This window comes from Etheostoma spectabile, chromosome 16, assembly GCF_008692095.1.
Source record: "Etheostoma spectabile isolate EspeVRDwgs_2016 chromosome 16, UIUC_Espe_1.0, whole genome shotgun sequence".
Lineage (NCBI taxonomy): Eukaryota > Metazoa > Chordata > Actinopteri > Perciformes > Percidae > Etheostoma > Etheostoma spectabile.
This window is the reverse complement of record NC_045748.1, coordinates 17,698,842-17,716,558: the sequence shown is the minus strand read 5'-3', so window position 1 is coordinate 17,716,558 and position 17,717 is coordinate 17,698,842. Positions and strand designations below refer to the sequence as shown.

General features: G+C 39.0%; 1 protein-coding gene across 1 annotated transcript in view; it reads right to left on the bottom strand.

Annotated features, from left to right (window-relative positions):
• astn2 (astrotactin 2) overlaps positions 1 to 17,717 on the bottom strand; it is a 285,511-nt gene that overhangs the window by 34,549 nt on the left and 233,245 nt on the right. The window contains exons 18-19 of the mRNA XM_032540394.1: positions 17,436 to 17,569; positions 14,568 to 14,716 (exon numbers count right to left, since the gene is read on the bottom strand). Of these exons, the coding sequence (XP_032396285.1) occupies positions 14,568 to 14,716; positions 17,436 to 17,569 (283 nt within the window). The remainder of the gene's footprint in view (positions 1 to 14,567; positions 14,717 to 17,435; positions 17,570 to 17,717) is intronic.

The following is a 17,717-nucleotide window of genomic DNA, read 5'->3' as shown; positions in this document are numbered from 1 at the left end:
AAATGTCAACATCATGTTGCCAAAAAGAAAAGTCAGAGGATCAGTTTGAGAGAAATGTATATATAAAACATACATACAATTACCCCTAGTTGGAAGTAAAAGCATAACCCTGGCCGGGTTATCAAGTAATGATAATCAAGTAATTTTCCTAAATTGGCAACCACGTGTAATTTTATTTGAACTAATGCCAACTACATTAAATAAGACATGCATTCTACAGACACAATGTTGCTTCAAAGTGAATGAAACACTGCTTCTCGGCACCTACCCTTTAGCTGTATCTCTAAAACATTTACTGAATTTATAAACTTGATGAGATGGCATGCTGTTGTTGAGCAGTAAGTAACATAATGGACAGTTCAGTGGAACTCTTACATCTTGATAACACATTCATTTTCAAAAGTAATAAGAGTATTACGTCAGAGCCTTGCAGTTATCTGAAATTAATCAACTTCCCTCTAGCACATAATAATTGAGTTTTCATCCAGACCATGTTTTAATCAAAGATAAATGATGATAATTGAAGCTAATGTAACATATGGGTCTGAATGAAAACACAGTAAAACAAATTCAGAAGCAAAAACTGATAAATTCCTTTTTGGATAATCCCATGGAATGTAAACAAATTCCTGCACACTGTCTATCAATCTAAATACATTTATTTGCGATGTTTTGGTGCTAGACCTTCATCAGGCAATTAGGACGAATTTGATGTTTAATTTTGCTGTCATTCACGATACAATTATAGTAGTATAAATACTGTATGTATATGTATATATATGTATATGTATAAATTAATATATGATATTACAGGCATATGGGCCAAATGATGTCATAGATGAACAACAATAATCACATATTGCAAATATTAAAAGATTTTTGATTCTATTTATGACATAATAAACACAATCAAATTGATCTCATTTATAGTCAAACTGAAAGTTGTTTCATGTACACAAAGGCGTAATCTTTTCTCATCAAATATAAATGTAGTGAACAATACAACAATCAACAGCCCGATCTTACCGCTGCTAATGTCAATATTTATTGGCAACACGGTCCATGCCCTGCCGGTCCATCAGAATGTTGTGCCACACTGGTTCCAAAAGCCTGAGAATGACGTGGTTTGACAACGGGCTGAATGATATGCTGTTTGATTATGGGCTGCCCCTGCCCTTTTTACAGAGCAAGATTGTTAGGTAGTTGGTCATTGACTAACGGCCTCCTGGGTCCATGTCTACCATTTTGATGTGACCCGTGTGTGGTCTGTTTTTACTGCCCCTGGTTCCCTTTACTGTGGCTATGTCTCCTCTTGGGACTGTACTTAGCACTAAGAATAGACATGTGGCTGTTGGCTTGTGTCTTACAGTGATGCTGCATGTTACTGACTGGTTGGTGTGCACTGCCATCCTCCACCTGCTGTACCAGAAGACTGGTGGACTCTGATGGCTTCAGCTTGCTCTGTGGAGTGTGTAGGAAGTAAGTAATTGTTGCTTTGCTCTAAAACTGAGACCAGCTTGTGCCAGCTAACTTTCCCAGTAAACCAGGTAGTATGAGTGCAGTGTGGTGGTCATTCTTTGTGATTCTTCTGTATGATGACAGTCAGTCAAGCTTGTAACTGGGAGTGTGTTATTTGCTCTATCACACTGTGAAAAATATTATGTAAAACAGAACAGTGGTAATCCATTGTAATCTTAGGTCTATGTCTACAGACGGAGCTGTCGCAATAGAACTCAGAGTACAGATGGGGCCAGGGCTCCCTAGTTCTCCATGCATAGTTTACATACAGTACTATAATAAACTATACTATAATACATATTTTTGATTAACTAGTGTAGTGCCTGTTGAAAATGTGCTTGTATGCAACAGGCGCTTACTTGGCCTGTGGTATTCATCAAAACCAAATTGTTGACTTACAGGACCCAAAACCACTTTATATGCAATTCCACTGTATAGTCTACTACTGACTTACAGTGTAGGCTACTTCTACATTAGAGGAAGACATTGTACTACTGTATTTACTAGTGCTGCCAAATGATTAAAATATTACATTAACAATATACTCACATGGAAATCAAGGGTCATTTAGCATAGATAAAAATGTGCAATTAATCACAATTGTATTTGTCTGTTCTGTATGTTAAAAAAATATAAAACAATAAAAAGCTGATAAAAAAGGAGCACAAAACAGTGAAAACAACCACTGGATGGGAAAAGGGTATGTTACAATGACTGAATGCACCACAAGGCTGGCGAGGCGAGGCTGAGTCTGTGTCAGCTACAGACTGTTGAAATACAGTCACAATTAAATACAAGCAGCATTTTACCCATGTTTATTCCAGCTGCTAGCTAACGGTAGGCTAATAATACCTGCTGATAAGTGTAGTGTTGACTATTGTCCCGTGTGGCAATGTTTCAGTTCCCTGTAATGTCCGTTTTTGGATCATCAGAGAGAAGCGAAGGCATTTAAGTAGCACCTAAATAAGGAATGCGTGTTGCTATTCGGTCCGGTAGATAACGGTCGTTAAGGCACTGGTGCCGTATTAGCACCCCCCAAATAAAAACTCTTTGGATCTTCACGATTCTCGTGGATGACATTTCCCCATTCAAAACAGCGATTTTTAACGAAAGGCAACTAGTTAGCAGGTATGATACTACTTTTTGGCCGGCTCGCAAGCCCAAACAAGTGTGTGCGGCGTGCCTGTTGTTTTTTGTTTCCAGTCTAGCTAGATCCGGTGTGGTGTTGTAGTTGTTACAAGTTGTTGAAACAGCGTGTGAAAAAAATTACAAAGTTTGCTTTGCCAAAAAGAACATTAACCTTGCGATAAAAAATTGACGCCATTAAAAAAGGTTTGCGTTAGGGCATTAATAACAAAGAACGCTGCAGATTCAGAATGTAATTACAAAATACGACAATGACAATGTGGAGTAATCAAACATTAGCGTCATGGACTCATGGCAGTGCGCTACCCACCCGGCCCATTATTAGAGCTAATCAGCTCATCTGCGTCCATCAACCACCAGAACCGGACCGTGTGTGTGTGTGTGTGAGAGAGACAGAGAGAGAGAGAAAGAAAGAAAGAGAGAGAGAGAGAGAGAGAGAGAGACAGAGAGAAAGAAAGAGAGAGAGAGAGAGAGAGAGAGAGAGACCACCATATCTCTTGTGTCGGATCGTTAACAAATTTAACATTTAAGTAGAGGTGTTCATTTCCCTACAGGTTTAGTAGCTTGACAGTTAACTGTGAAAGAGGGGATTTGATTCGCAGGGGTATTTTGGTGACTTAATTAACCCAATCCAGGGTGAGTCTGATGAAAACTGATATACCCGCCTGGTTCAAGTCTGACATTTTCTCATAAGGAATAATCTCAGAGATTAGGCTACATTTTGCCAGCTCACAGCAATTTAATACAATAGCAAGAAAAGAGTCCCCCCGCTGTTGTAAAGCGTTCTGCCTGTGGCGTCTGCTGATGTGCAGGTTAACCTCCTTCCAAACACAGACAGACATATATACAGATACGTATTACTTTATAGATAAACAGCCTGCCTATAAGTGGCATCATGCTCTGTCTGCACGTGTCCTCTGGTTGTGCTTTGCATGTGTGGGATTATGAAACGTCCTGAAATTTGGGAATTGTTGTTTGTGTATTTAAAGTCAAAGACAATCCAAAGTAGTGCGACTCTGCACTGTTTTTGTGGTTCTAGGGTTAGTCTGAGGTGTGTGTCACATTTTAGCTGCCAAAGCTCCGCTGCTCTCTGTCTCTGGTCCTCAGGGTAAGAAGGGGAGTGGCCAGCGGCTAGAGCTGTGTACCTGTCAAGTTTGAAATCCATTGGTTCGAGAGATATGCACATTACACACTGACAGACAGACCTTCCTGTTATTTATACATAGATATGGAAGGATTTTGTTCCTATCAGATTTTTAGTTCACATGTCACAGGGGCAAAAGGAGAACAATTACTGTATCAGCAGCAAAAAATAATTATAATAGTCAATCAAATAAATCTATGAATTGTGATTGTTCCTTTTTAATGGAGAGAGCATTCCATGAGAAAATATTTATTCCTACCACTTTAAGTGTTTGCAATGCCCTGAATTGCAAAGTGAGACTAATCAATCCCATTATAATGCTTAAATGCATTTTAAATTGATTTTTAGCCAACACCAAATTCAACAAAAATCTAGTCCAGACCACCATGAGTTGTGCCAATGTTTCATGACAAACAAATATCTCATCATTATCCTTATTACTGATGGAGACACAATGCCTGGCCATATACTATGATGATTGAAAAGGAAGGCACTGAGGGGCCACATCCTCATCTTGTCTTAATTACAATTCCAGCACAAATCCATCAATGTAAGTTAGAGGTTACATGAACTCACATTAATTGTCCATATCTGCATAAGGAACACAGAGGGAGTGTAATGGATACTGAGAGATAGAGAAACAAAAAAATGAAACAAGGAAAGTCTAGACCTATGGCGAAGAGAGAGAGACTAAAAATGTGCGTGTGAAGAGGCAAAATAGGAAAGGAAGCAAAAAGGGAATGCAGAAAGTCCTTGGCCCCCTGCCTGCAATCTGCAATCTGCTGATGGTGAGGATCGTGACGAGGAGGTGCACAGCGTCCATTTTTAGCGATGAGGTCATCTTTAATTAACAAAACAAAGAGAGTCAGCTGTGTCACTCCAATCTGTTATCTGCACCCATGCTCAAGGACACCGTTTATCTCCATATAATTCAATCTCTTTGAATGAGGGCTTATTGATGCATTGGGGGGCATTCTTGGTCCCAACCAATAATGGAGCTGTTACATAAATAGAGGTGGGGGATACCGCTGATCACAGAAGAAACAGGGCACATGAGTAAAGTAGAAATGTATGTGACAGAAGAGGAGACTAAAACAGAGGAAGATTCACATGTCATGTATCCCAATAAGATGGCTGTGTGAGCTGGGAGGCAATTGGAACTAAAATAAGGGCAAAGATCAAATGGCTAATCTGTATCTCAATCAACAGTGCCAGCATGAGGTGACATCATTCCTGTGTAACCCTCTGCTGTTGTCTGCATCCCTCTTCCACTCCTACATTGTGATTTCTCTATCCTCTCCTCTGACTTTTCCACTCATTCTTTGCCATTTCTTCTCACATTCAATCACATTTGTTTCAATTCTCAGAATCCTCCAGCTCTGCCCTGCGCTTGGTTGTTCTCCGTGCCACAAAATCAGGTATCATAGAGCGGTGATGCAACGCAGACTCACAGGTTTTTAATTAGTGCTAAGTGTGTACATTTGTGTGAGAGTTGTGGGAAGCACAGTGCTACACTGATTAGCACATTCACAAAAAAGTGTTACCTCAGCAAAACTAGTGATTTAAGGACAAGCCATGCAAATTGGCAGCTGACGAGACAATAGAGGGATTGTAAAAATGTGATGATGGAACCCAGAAGCATTCTTAATTCAGCCAATAAGTGGTACTTTTGGTTAAACCTTTTATTAAACAAATTTCATAAAATTTTTGGCCCCTACTATTTTTGTTCTTCTCGGAACTCCCAGTGAGATGGACAGAAAAGAGACCTTACCGATTTGGTATGACATAGTGTTGGTATGCCACTAATTAATCCCATACAGTCATAAGATTAATTATTAAGATAACATTCAGGCTCAAAAGTAGATATTTTAGTGGTAAGGTTGATTACCTTGCTATATTATGTTTAGGTAACAAAGTTGCCAAATCAAAATATCCTCAGAGGGTTGTTTTTGTAATCTGATCACAGGTTAAAAGGACATGCTCTAAATGTCAATTTAATATCATTTACACAACGTAGTTGCTAATCTATTTTGCTTTGTCGCTTATTTTTGGCTGTTGCAGGTATTAAAGCTACCTCAAGAGATTTTCTCACATTTGTCCATTTTAATGCTCTTATCAAATTTCTTAATATCATTTGTAAGCCTCCATATCCCAGCTGGTTAACCGTTTGCTGTAAAGGAATGCTGAGCCCCACAATAATACATCAGCACTGCCTATCTAACTTGCTTCGCTGTGAATGCTGTCTCTGCCTTGGTGTGCCATCTAGAGGCCTGTGTGAGGTCCAGTGATGTGGATCACTCATAACCATCACAGATGTGACGGAAATCAGAAGAGGATAAGAAGCTTGTAAAATAAACTTAACACGGGCCCTTAGGCTAGGAATGATTAGTCTGAAAGATAGAGTATAACACAGTACACAGAACCTCTTAGGACTTTCGTATAAACTGTTATAGAAAAACATAAATTAACAGAAATACTAATGAAATAATAAAATTAGAGACTAAATGTGGGACATAATAGTAGCAATACATGGCACTTAATGCAAACATTCCCTTCTCCAGTAAAGGTAAATAATCAGAACCACTGTAGTTAATACATTTCTTTGATCTATTTTGTGATGTATATATCACTGCTGAGTAAATTTCAGTCATTAAAGCAACCATAAAACATTGTATTTGCTTTCTAAATGTGCACACTAATATGTTTGTATAGATGCAGCTTCCAAATCATACTGTTTAGAGATAGGGTTTATAAGGAAAATCATGATTTACCTTATAGTGTTGGTCAATTGGTCAAATAATATTGGCAGGCAGACATACCACCTATAGTGTTTCATTTCACTTTTGCTCCATATCTCGATACATGAGGAATAAGGAGACAGGAAGGGAACAAAGGTAAATATTTTGTTAAGAAATTCAAATGCCACAAATCAGGATTTCCTTTAATTTTATTTTTGTTTCACACAGACAGTGCTCTCTAACAGGGTTTAGCCTAATCATTATCCTCTGAGAATTTGCTTGCCAATTAGGATGAGTTATCATGTTTATAGACTGTGTGTGTCCATTAAATCTCACCATTGCATCTGCTTTTTTTCAAGCCCTTGAATTCACCCTATTGAAATGATTAACTGCAATCCGGGATGAACTCATTCTCACCTACTCTTCATCTCTGTGAGTCAGTGGCTCTCTGGCCTTCCTGGCATTGTAGGAACAGGTGATCCTTTTCTGTTTGTCCCATCTATACATCTGGCACTAACCAAGTTCAGACTTCTACTATGCTAAACCACAGGACCTGGATCTTGGCAGTAACAATGGTGTCTGCAATAACCTCATCCTCACTGTTAGTTTTCGTGAGTAAGACAGGATGGATGTTGTAAATAAGACAACCACCAATGATGATGTGGCTGTTCTCGGCTCCCTGCATCACTCGCGTCCTGCGCACATGCCAACATGCTGTGTTAAGCATGCAGCCTCAGTGAGCTAACAGCAGGTTTTTATCCGCTATGACCACAGAGTTCTTGGGAACCCCCTCGCAAAGCAAATTAACTTGTGATAGTATCTCACAAGCAGGACACTCTTCATTCCATTTAAATATTTAATTTAATTAAAACTGTGAAGACATTTTGTATGGTTGCATCTTGGGTTTAGAGCTAGGCAATATGGAGAAAATCAGATATCGCGATATTCTTGCCCCAATACTTCGATGTCAATGTTGTGTTGATATTAAAGGGTTGACAATTAGTTATTTTTCACAATGAGATTTACGATGAATAATCTTCAGTAATGTAGGTATAATGAGTAAGAGGGTAAAGGTAAAAATAATACAAGAGCTACAACAGTCTGGTAACACCGAAAATTACATCACTTTACTGTAATGCAGCCTTTGAAACCAGGAAAAGATAACACTTAAGCCATTTACGATATCACGATTTCCAAAATCTAAGTCTCATATCACAATATTGATATAATATCAATATGTTGTCCAGCCCTACTACTTTGGCAATGCAGTTCCACGTTCCTGAGCAGGGATCCCTTGGCATAAACTTCCCAACACTAGATCATGCCTTCACTGCGCTCCCTCTCTCTTTATTCTTGTTTTTTTTTAATCTATTCAAGGGACTGTTTGATGTCACAGTGTCCCCACCTTCAACTTTGCAGAAAGGTCGGGTCGATTGTTCTGAGCTAAGATGATCACAGCCTCTCAATGGACCAGCCCTGGTTGTGTACCCCCCACCTTTATTAAGTACAATTTTGTTGGTGTGTTCATGATTACTGACCCTGTATGGCTCGCAATTGTCGCAGTTGTGTGTGCCTGATTCCCTGTGGCCCTACTGGATTGACAAATGCACAATGTGTGTGGAACAATGCTTGAATCTCCTCAGAGACCAGAAATACTGGTTGGCAGCATCCCTGTGTTCTACAGGGTAAGGTTGAGTGTTGTTATCCTGATTATCATTGTAAAGAATTAATTGCCTTGGTGATGTCATCTCTGTAAGGTGGAAAGGCTTCCCTCTATGTCCTCTGAGTGGATAGAGCTTCTTCGAGAATGCAGTATGTAGCCAAATATTTAAAAAACTAAATGGTTATGAATTGCATACATGGGACTACAAGTGATACTTTATAAGCTGTCAACCTTGTCCTCCATGCTCGGCTTGGTCAGCATTTATTGTCTTGGCTAAAAAAAATATTTAAAAAGCCACAAAAAGCTGTATCTGATTTGCTGGCAAGTACATTTTTCACAGGCCAGTTATTTAGTTTTTGTTTAGAAACCGTTTCAAGGCAGAACCTTCATTTAAGTATCTTTCTGTAAATCAAACATCACACATTATTTCAATAATTCCAATAATTATTAATATTCCTTTAAAAAATATATATCCCTGGGTCTCCCATTAATGCTTATGTGCAAGAGGTCAAGGGTCAGAGCATAACACATTGAAAAAAGCAGGGCCTAACATTCACAAGTTATTTAAGGAATCTATACACTTCCCAGCTTCTATGGTATACAGCAGAACAGAATAGCAGCATTTTTCATGAGGAGCTGGGGGGTTTCAGCAGGGGGGTTTAAGCGGTTGTCAGGATGTAACAAAGTTGGCCAGGTACATTTTGGCTCACATTCCTGAAAAAGGAAGTCTTTATTATATGGAAATGGGAGGCATTCAAGGGCAGAAGGGAGAGCTATGTAAAACTATAGTGTGTTATTTTCATGTTTTGCCAGCAAGCAGATAACCTCTTGTGATTAACTGCTAATTTGAGCACTGGTCAATCAACCCTGGTTTATGTCAGAGTAGGTGAGGACACGAGAATAAGTAAAAGATATACTGGAGCCTGTTGATGCACTGTAGGTGTTAGTTTGGCACTGACAGCCATAGAAAACAACGCACTGTCTCAGGGTTTCTGGTCAGGTCAAGCTGTTCCTGGTTATTCCATTTTACTACAAGGTATCTTTTCAATTCAAAACATTAAAATAATTGAAATTGCAACCAGTTAAAAAAGGTAAAAAAAAATTGGGATGGTTCAGATGTTTATCATATGAAGTGAATATATCTTTCCCATGCTTTACAACCATGCATATCTGGGTCCAGACGTGGGCTGCCAGTATAGCATCATGCCAAAAGTGACAATAAATGTATATGGGCTAAGGGCTCAGGTGCTCACACATCAAAGCAGCAAGGCTATCCTGCAGTCACTGTTGACCTCAGAGGCAAGATTTGTGAGCGACCAGGGAGAAGCCTTCAAGAAAGGATTGCTTTTTTTTCTAAACAGCATTGATAAGTGGGGTGAGTCCAGGGCACAGGAGCCTGATAGTTTGTACAGATGTGAGAGAACCGGGGTAATGCTACAAAACAACCTGATCTCTCTAAAGCCTTCGTGATACAAAAAAGGTACAAAGACAATTGAAGAGAGAGGGAATGCTGAGAGATGTCAACAAAAGACGCAAAAAGTGAAAAATGTAACCTAGTGGTCCCTGGTTTCAGGGGCCATGTGAAGGATGTTGGAAAGGTTCCAGGAAGCAATGCTGGTGGAAAAAAAGAGCATGATATCTTGACACGTTAATCTCTTCTTCATTATATCAATTTATTTTGCTCCTTCCTTTCCCTTTCAGGTCATTATTTTTTTAAGTAAAGACCAGTGCTGTCAGTTGAATGCGTTATTAACAGCGTAAACGTAAACCCATTTTAACGGCGTCAATTTTTTTTAATAGCGAGATTAACATTCTTTTTGGCCTGGCAAACTTTGTAGGTTTTTTCACATGCTGTTGCAACAACTAGCAACGTTAGAAAAACTACAACACCACACCGGATCTAGCTAGACTGGAAACAAAACCAAAGGCACGCTGCACACATTTGTTTGGTCTTGCGAGCCGGCCAAAGAGTAGTAACGTTATGTTTTGAGTGGATGGCGAGCGCAAGACTCCGAAATTAATGCCATTAAGATTCTGAATGGAAAGTTTACTTTTTAAAAGTTGCAAAATGGTTCCATTGACAAGACCAAAGTGATTGGTGTGTTTTATGGTTGTGAACTGAGCTATCATCGCAGCACGTCCAGTCTAAAATACCACTTGATGGCCAAGCACACAGCTGTAGCAAATTGTCCACCCCTTTTGTTAAAGTATTTTTTTCACCCTTTTATTGATGGACAGTGTTACACTGTGAGAGTGAGAATGTTACGTGTGAAATTGAACACTACAGTAGGCTATATGCCAATGTTGTTTTCAATAAAAAAAACATTTCTACAAAGCAAGCCAATCCACTTTTCCATGTTGATAAGAGCATTAAAATGAGAAAAAAAAATAATGGGACAAAGAGAAATCAAAGGGTTATTTTAAATGGATAAAAATGTGTGATTAATTGCAATTAATTGTGAGTTAACTATGACGATGTGATTAATCACAATTAAATATTTTAATCATTTGACAGCACAAGTAAAGACGCAACTTGAAGTCAACCTGTCCTGGCCTATGTGGGCATAGTGTCCTTTTGTGTTAACAGCCAATTAGGATTGTTATGTAATGAATGATTGAATGAATGAATTTGTGATACAAGCCAAGGTACACTGAGCAAGCAATTGACAAATTGCAAGGAGAGGCCAAGGCAGCATTAGAAACAGTCAGTGGTTTCTCCTTACACCACCCACCATAATGATGGAGGGGTTATAACTTAAGAAGGCAGCTCCAAAAAACACACTTAAACTTATACATGACTTTTCCACTCAACACTGATGCCTACCGAATGAAAATACGCAGCTCCATGTTAGGAGCCAAGGCATAATATCATTTCTGTAATTTACATAAAGCAAGAGGGAGTCATATTAGCAACATTTATGGATATTAGCTTAGAAGAAGATACCATTCACTAAGGATTTTCAAGGACCCTATGATTGCATCCAATCATGCAGAAGGCTGGTACGGATAAAAAACCCAAGCCAAAAGGGTGGCATATTACGTATTTTGAATCTGCCTATTAACATGGATAAAACTGTCAACCAGCTTGTGAAAATACTCACTGCATTCCAAAACAGATCCAACTGATATGTAGTGATAACTGGAAATGGCAATGGGGGATTTGGAGGTTTTGAAAAACAACTTATGGTGATTAATTTGTGAATGAACCTTACGCTGCTGATGTTGCTAGGGAGTTTTAAGGTCTCAGCTTATCAAGTGAATAAACAAAGATACATTCCCACACTGTACACAACCATTAACTAATGTGGTATATCTTTATATTCTTACCTGGATACATGTGCACATACCCCAATTAAAAATATGCAGACACAACTTTTATTGATAACACACTCCCCAATGAAGTTTATCTGTAATCCATTTTTTTTTAATAAGGCTGCTTGGATAGACCTGAAACAAAGCAACAACACACTAAAAGCAGGTAGCACACATAGTTCTCCCAATTAGATTAATCTAAAAAAAACAAAAAACAAGACCAATTTATTCTCCTTGTCAAATGACCCTAACAATATCTATCTCAGGAGGGATACAGTATCATCTCCTATCCTAGTCTAGACAGCACTGACATCGCCACATGGCTTTGGGAATCTAGTGAGAGCTGCTTCCAAGTGTGTACATCTCCACACTCACTCTCTGTCTGCCATCTGTATAAGTGTACACATGTCTGAATGTGTGCGCTTTGTGTGTGTGAGTCATGCTCAGCATGGCTGTGTCTGTGTGTGGCTGTCTGTTTATCTTTCCTCTCTTGCAGACACCAGCCAGAAGCAGTGTTTCAACTTGGCAATAGATGTGGATGCAGCCTCAGCTTCTTTGGATGCTGGCGGGGCTTAATCCCATCCCCTGGATGCAGGTGGTGCCCTTACTACTGATGGTGTTGCTGATGGTCAAAGTCCCATCTCTCCATCACACCATGTTCTTGATCTGTTTCTCATCTGCCTTCTGATTTTCAGTGGCAATGTCCAACTTTCTTTTCTCTTTTGGCCCACAACATATTATAGCCAAGGCATCTCTCTTTGACCCGGCCTGCCCAAATATTTTCCTTTTTTTAAAATACAATTTTAATATTTACTCATCTTTTTGGCTAATTTTATATTTTCCTCTTTCATTCTAGGCTAGACTACCCAATGCTCCAGATTGAGCTCTGAAACAAAATTAAAATGTGGTTTGTACTGTATTCAAAACGTACTACTGTGATTAGCTGTGATCACTGCTGGCACTGCTCAATCTTGTTTGACATCTAACTGAGGGAGTTCATGAGTTGTTAAAATGGTGCAATTCGATCACATAAAATTGTCTTGTTTTCCATAATATTCTCTCTTTAAAATCAAATCTGAACACCTTACACTGCTCTGTACTGCCAAATATAAGCCCCAAATAAGCTTTGGAACAGGGTTTTTCCCTACAATTGCCTAGATTGTCAAATACAGTTTACTGTAAATCAGCCGAATAATCCTTTAGTGTGTATCTACCCTTAAATGTTGGAGAAGAAGGCTTGACTGCAAGCTCACTGGTTCAAATCATCACACAGTCTTGGAAAATATGAACAGGGAAAATGAATGAGAAACATGAAAACCACCAAGATGCCCCCGGGCAAAGTATTTATCCCAAACTTCTCCATAAGAGCTGCTCAGTGGCCAATGATTAAAAGACTTGTTTCACTGGTTTTAACATTCAAGGGAATGTGTGTGTGTGTGTGTGTGTGTGTATGTGTGTGCGTGCATTATTCTGTGAAAGTCAAGAGGAACACTGCTAAGAAAAAAGCATCAGGTATGACTGAGCTTTAGAGCATTTGATGAGTTTGTTACTTTGTATCCACAAGGTGAGGAGGGATAAACTGGACTTCTAATTTATCTCATTTTAGGATTTTATTATACAGACTTCTATTTTCCTTGTAAGTGCCTCAAAAATGGTCCTTAAATAAAAAGCCAGCAGTGGGTACAGGGAGTACAAATCCAATAATTTCGAAATAAGTCAGAGTAAGTGTGAGAAAATTACACTTTGGCTTTTATTTGCTGAGCCCAGAGAACAAGATCTCATCATTTTGAGAGGTCATTATTATTTCATAAATTGATCCCTGCAACACCTTCCAAGTTTGTATCAGTAATCTTTTCCCCCCCAATTTTGGAGAACAATGAGGGTTGTGAGTAGCTGCAGTTGTCAGTATTCACATTGGAAGTGGGAGTTATCCATATGTGTATGCCTAAGTAGTTCATAATACATGATGTTTACACTGAAGAAAAAACCTATAGTCTGCCAGAGTGTCCTGCATAATCTACTTCTCTCTAAGACCGTCATAAACACACATAACAATGCACTCAAATAAGTTAGATATATGCTAGATCTTCCAATCTTTATCGTACTGTCTGTTACTACATGATTTATAGTGGTGACTGGCACATAGCAGAGTGACTCACCCACACCATCTGCCCTTGCCTACCTCACCTCTGCCAGCAGCATGCCTGTGTCTAGCTGCCTGTATCCTCTCCTCGCTTGCTGGTGCCCACGCTTCATCAGCACTCCTCCCAGGGGTGATGGATGGCCTGTCCATAGTTCCCAATGACTAAAACCGGCTTCTTCCAGACCACCTCGTTTCTCCAATATTATTAAATTCCTTCCTATCAACCTTCCTCTGACTCACCCCAGCCCGTCGTCACAACCATGACCACTTCTCTAGCCCTACGGCACAATAGTCAGCACCATTTATGGCACTTGATAAATTGCCCTACGTCATCTTCTCATATCTTCAGTCTAAGCCCTTCCTTCTGTGTTGTATCCAGACCAAAACTTTAACCTCATTCCCGTAAATTGTAACTTCAACTCTTTCTATCAAGTCATCAAATATCTTAGTTATTAACCACTGTAATCATATGCTTAGCAGATGCCTGATTTAAACATAGGGAATGATGTAATATTCTTTCTATTTGCAGCTAAAACATCCTGTGAAACTTTCCAAAATCCAGCTAGTCACAAGACTATTACAGAACTAACAGACAATATACTGTAAAGCTTCTATTCCACCAAACATCTGTGGACAATGGAGGGAAACCCATATGTGGTGCTAACCACTGTCACCCAAAAGAGCTAATGAAACCACCAAAATGATAAACATAGTGAAATTATTCTCTTTCTCAGTACTTTTTGTGTGTAACTATTTGTGGCATGAAGGAGAAAGTTTTAAACAGAAGTCTTTATAAAACTGTCTGATGATTAACAAGCCAACAAAAAAATTCACTTTATATCATAGTATTGAAATATATACAGATAGAAAATGTACATTGTACATTGTATTGAGTTTTTCTACCTGTGTAGACCTCGGCCTCCGAAGGATCCTCCACTCGTTTATGCTGGATGATGTAGTCAGAAACTTTGCAGCCAATCAGAGGCTCCACATCCATCCACTCTAGGGCCACCATTGTGCTTGAGGGCTCCAAGTAAGGAGCTAGGCGCAAACTGATGGAAGCAACATGGAGAGGGCAAGGTTAAACACACGGAAATAAAAAAATTATCAACAATGAGATCAAAAGGTTACCACAAACGTTTGTTGCCCTCATTTTATTATATATTTATTTTAAATCAAACTGAGTGTGCAAAGTATGGACCTACATCTATGGATAAGTGGGATTCCCATGTGTTCATTGTTATGTTAAAGTGGAGACTGCCACACCTCTGCATATACAGTATCTCATTGGACAACAGGATGGCAAACAGCAGCTTTGAACAAAACAGCATTCCGATGCCACCTGTTCTCCAGAAGTGTTCCCTGTGCAGTTTTTCCTCTTTAATCCTTCAAAAGAGATAAAAGACCAATATTTCCATTGTGCCTGCCCTCCAGCTCTGTCTTTGACAATGGCTGAGAGAGGTAGGTTATCCCTCTTTCATAAAAAGCATGCCAATCGGATTCATCCTCACAGACATTAATATGTACTGCAGGTTTTTACTGGCCCTAGACTCCAGCTGGCCAGAGTTGGAGACTTGGCTGCTGCAGCAACTCTTCACTGGTTCTTTTGTGCCTGCAAGCATGGGCCAAGGGAAAGCCTGACCAAAACTCTGGTTGTGGCACCACGCCCGTTCTCTCCAATTCCACAACCACAGTCCAAAAACAAAACAATACCAAAACCACCATAAAACCATTTCAAACTACTTGTGCAATATTTCTGCAACCTATTTTTGGTAAAGTATTGCTAAAAAGGGTAACTACCATTATTTTCAACTTGGACCTTATTTTCCAATGTTTTTGTGTCTAAGTGACTGATGGGAACAACAATCTTTGAAACTGGTCCAGTATTAAGCGAGATCGCTGCAGTTGGCAGCAGCAAAACAAGCTACAATGGAAGTTAATAAGGCAATATTGTCTAGCTTGTAATTACCTTCACAGAAGTGCTCGGATTAATTTTCTAAGTGTCTGACAACATTATGGAAATGATCCCTTCAGAGAAAGACCTTTAAAACCTATTTGAGACCTTTCTGTTTAACCAGAAACAGCTCTGAAGTTGCTAGCGCTAAACCCACCAGACTCCAAGCAATACTTTTAGCGTGTATATATATTCACACGTAAATTAGTTAAATATGTGTTTATCTCAACCAAAACTAGAGTTGTGATGGTCGGAAAAGTGAAAAAACAACCCAAAACAGCTTTTCATAGCTTTATTTTGTTTCTGTCGACTTTAAATGAAGTGTATTTTACGAAGCTAAAATTACTGTTTGTTTACATGGAAATATTGCCAACCAGAGTGGTGGGTTTAGCAAATGCAATTTTGCGGATGGTTTTATGTATAAAAAAGGGATATTACTCTAACAGAAAGGTTGGCCTCCTTAGAAATCATTTCCATAATGTTGTCAGACACTTCAAATATTAATCTGAGTCCATCAGTGGCAAAACCAGCACTTCTGTGAAGATAAATACAAGCTGACTCCAAGGTTGAAAAAAAACAGCAGTTACTCTTTAAGACCAATCTCTGCACAAGGTCCATTTAATATATTATCCTTTAATATTCTGTGGAGTTTTTGGTCACATAACATATTCTTTATCGGCATATGGAGTTTGCCCAATTTTTGTAGAATTGTATGTTTTTTAACACTACGTCTTCAAGTGAACAGTAACAGTGTTAGACGGTGAGGTGATTTTGACGTGGTGGCCACAGTCGGAATTGTCATTACAAAATAAACTGTTAAATGAGAATTAGATTATTTTTTTACAAACACACCAAAATTAATATTTTCATTTTTACAACTGGGTCCATTTGCTCCAATAAATTATTTTTATTCCATTTATGTTCATTAAATTTATCATATTCAGTCTGTCTGTTAGAGTTTGTCTAAATGATGGGTTACACCTGTCCAATTGACAATACCACTGAAATGTAACCATGTTGTTAGTACTATTATTTGTGTTAATGTCCCATTGTTGTACTATAAATTTTAAATTTAATTGGTCCAAAATCAAAATGTTTGACTAATTGGCTAAGATTGTCTTGCATCTCTGGCATCAAATTTGTTACAGCATTTCCGCCACATGGTGTGGAATTCATAAAATCGAGAAAGCAAAAATTACTAAAACAAACTAAGCAAAACTAACAAACTAAAACAGTTGGTTATAGTTATTAACGTGGGGAAGACCTTTGCAAAGAAAATCGTCACATTGGTTGCAAATGTTAGGTCTTGCGTTAGGTCTTGGACCAGAATCCTCTCTTACAGTTAGACTACTGTATACGTTATCCTTGTTGAGCTTTGCTTGTTTCTTCTAGAGTTTGTGCCAATAAAGGTTGCCTCTCTTTCACTCTGGAATACAATATAATAATAGGCATATTTTATTTTCATTCTTAAATTAAATGCTTTTATTGTAGCCTTATCATCTGAATTATTGCACTTTCAACTTTCTGTTTCTCTTTAAAATTTCTTAGGGCAACAATAGTTGGGGTGGATGACTCAAGAGTCTTGTAAGGACACCTTGAATGAAAGCATGTTCTGTTCAGAGGGGTGTAAGGGCTGACTGACAGCTATTAAAACTTGGGACTGTGCTTGTGTCTACAATTTTCTCAAGTGCCCCAGGAGTTGGTGGAGACAGGTATGTGTATGTGTGTGCATGTCTATTTGCATATGTGAGTGTGCCTGCAATGCATCAGTGCGTGTGCAAGAATTCCTAGGTGTCATAGTGTCACCTCACACTTACATTGGCTGCCTGAGGGGACTGCAGTTAGGCAGGCCATCTTTGCTGAAGGCATTCAGGTCACAGCGACACCAGTTATCAATGACATCGCCCTTTCCAGCACACCAGTATGAGCTCATTGTGGCACTCTTGAAGGCCTGTAAAGGGTAACAGGTGAGAGAAATGCAATTATCTCTCAGAACATGCGCTCCCAGTCCATCTATGCTTACCCCACCCCCATCCCGACCACCATTTCACAAGTGCTCTCCATATCTCAGCACACACCTTGTTGTACTTCTGTCCATA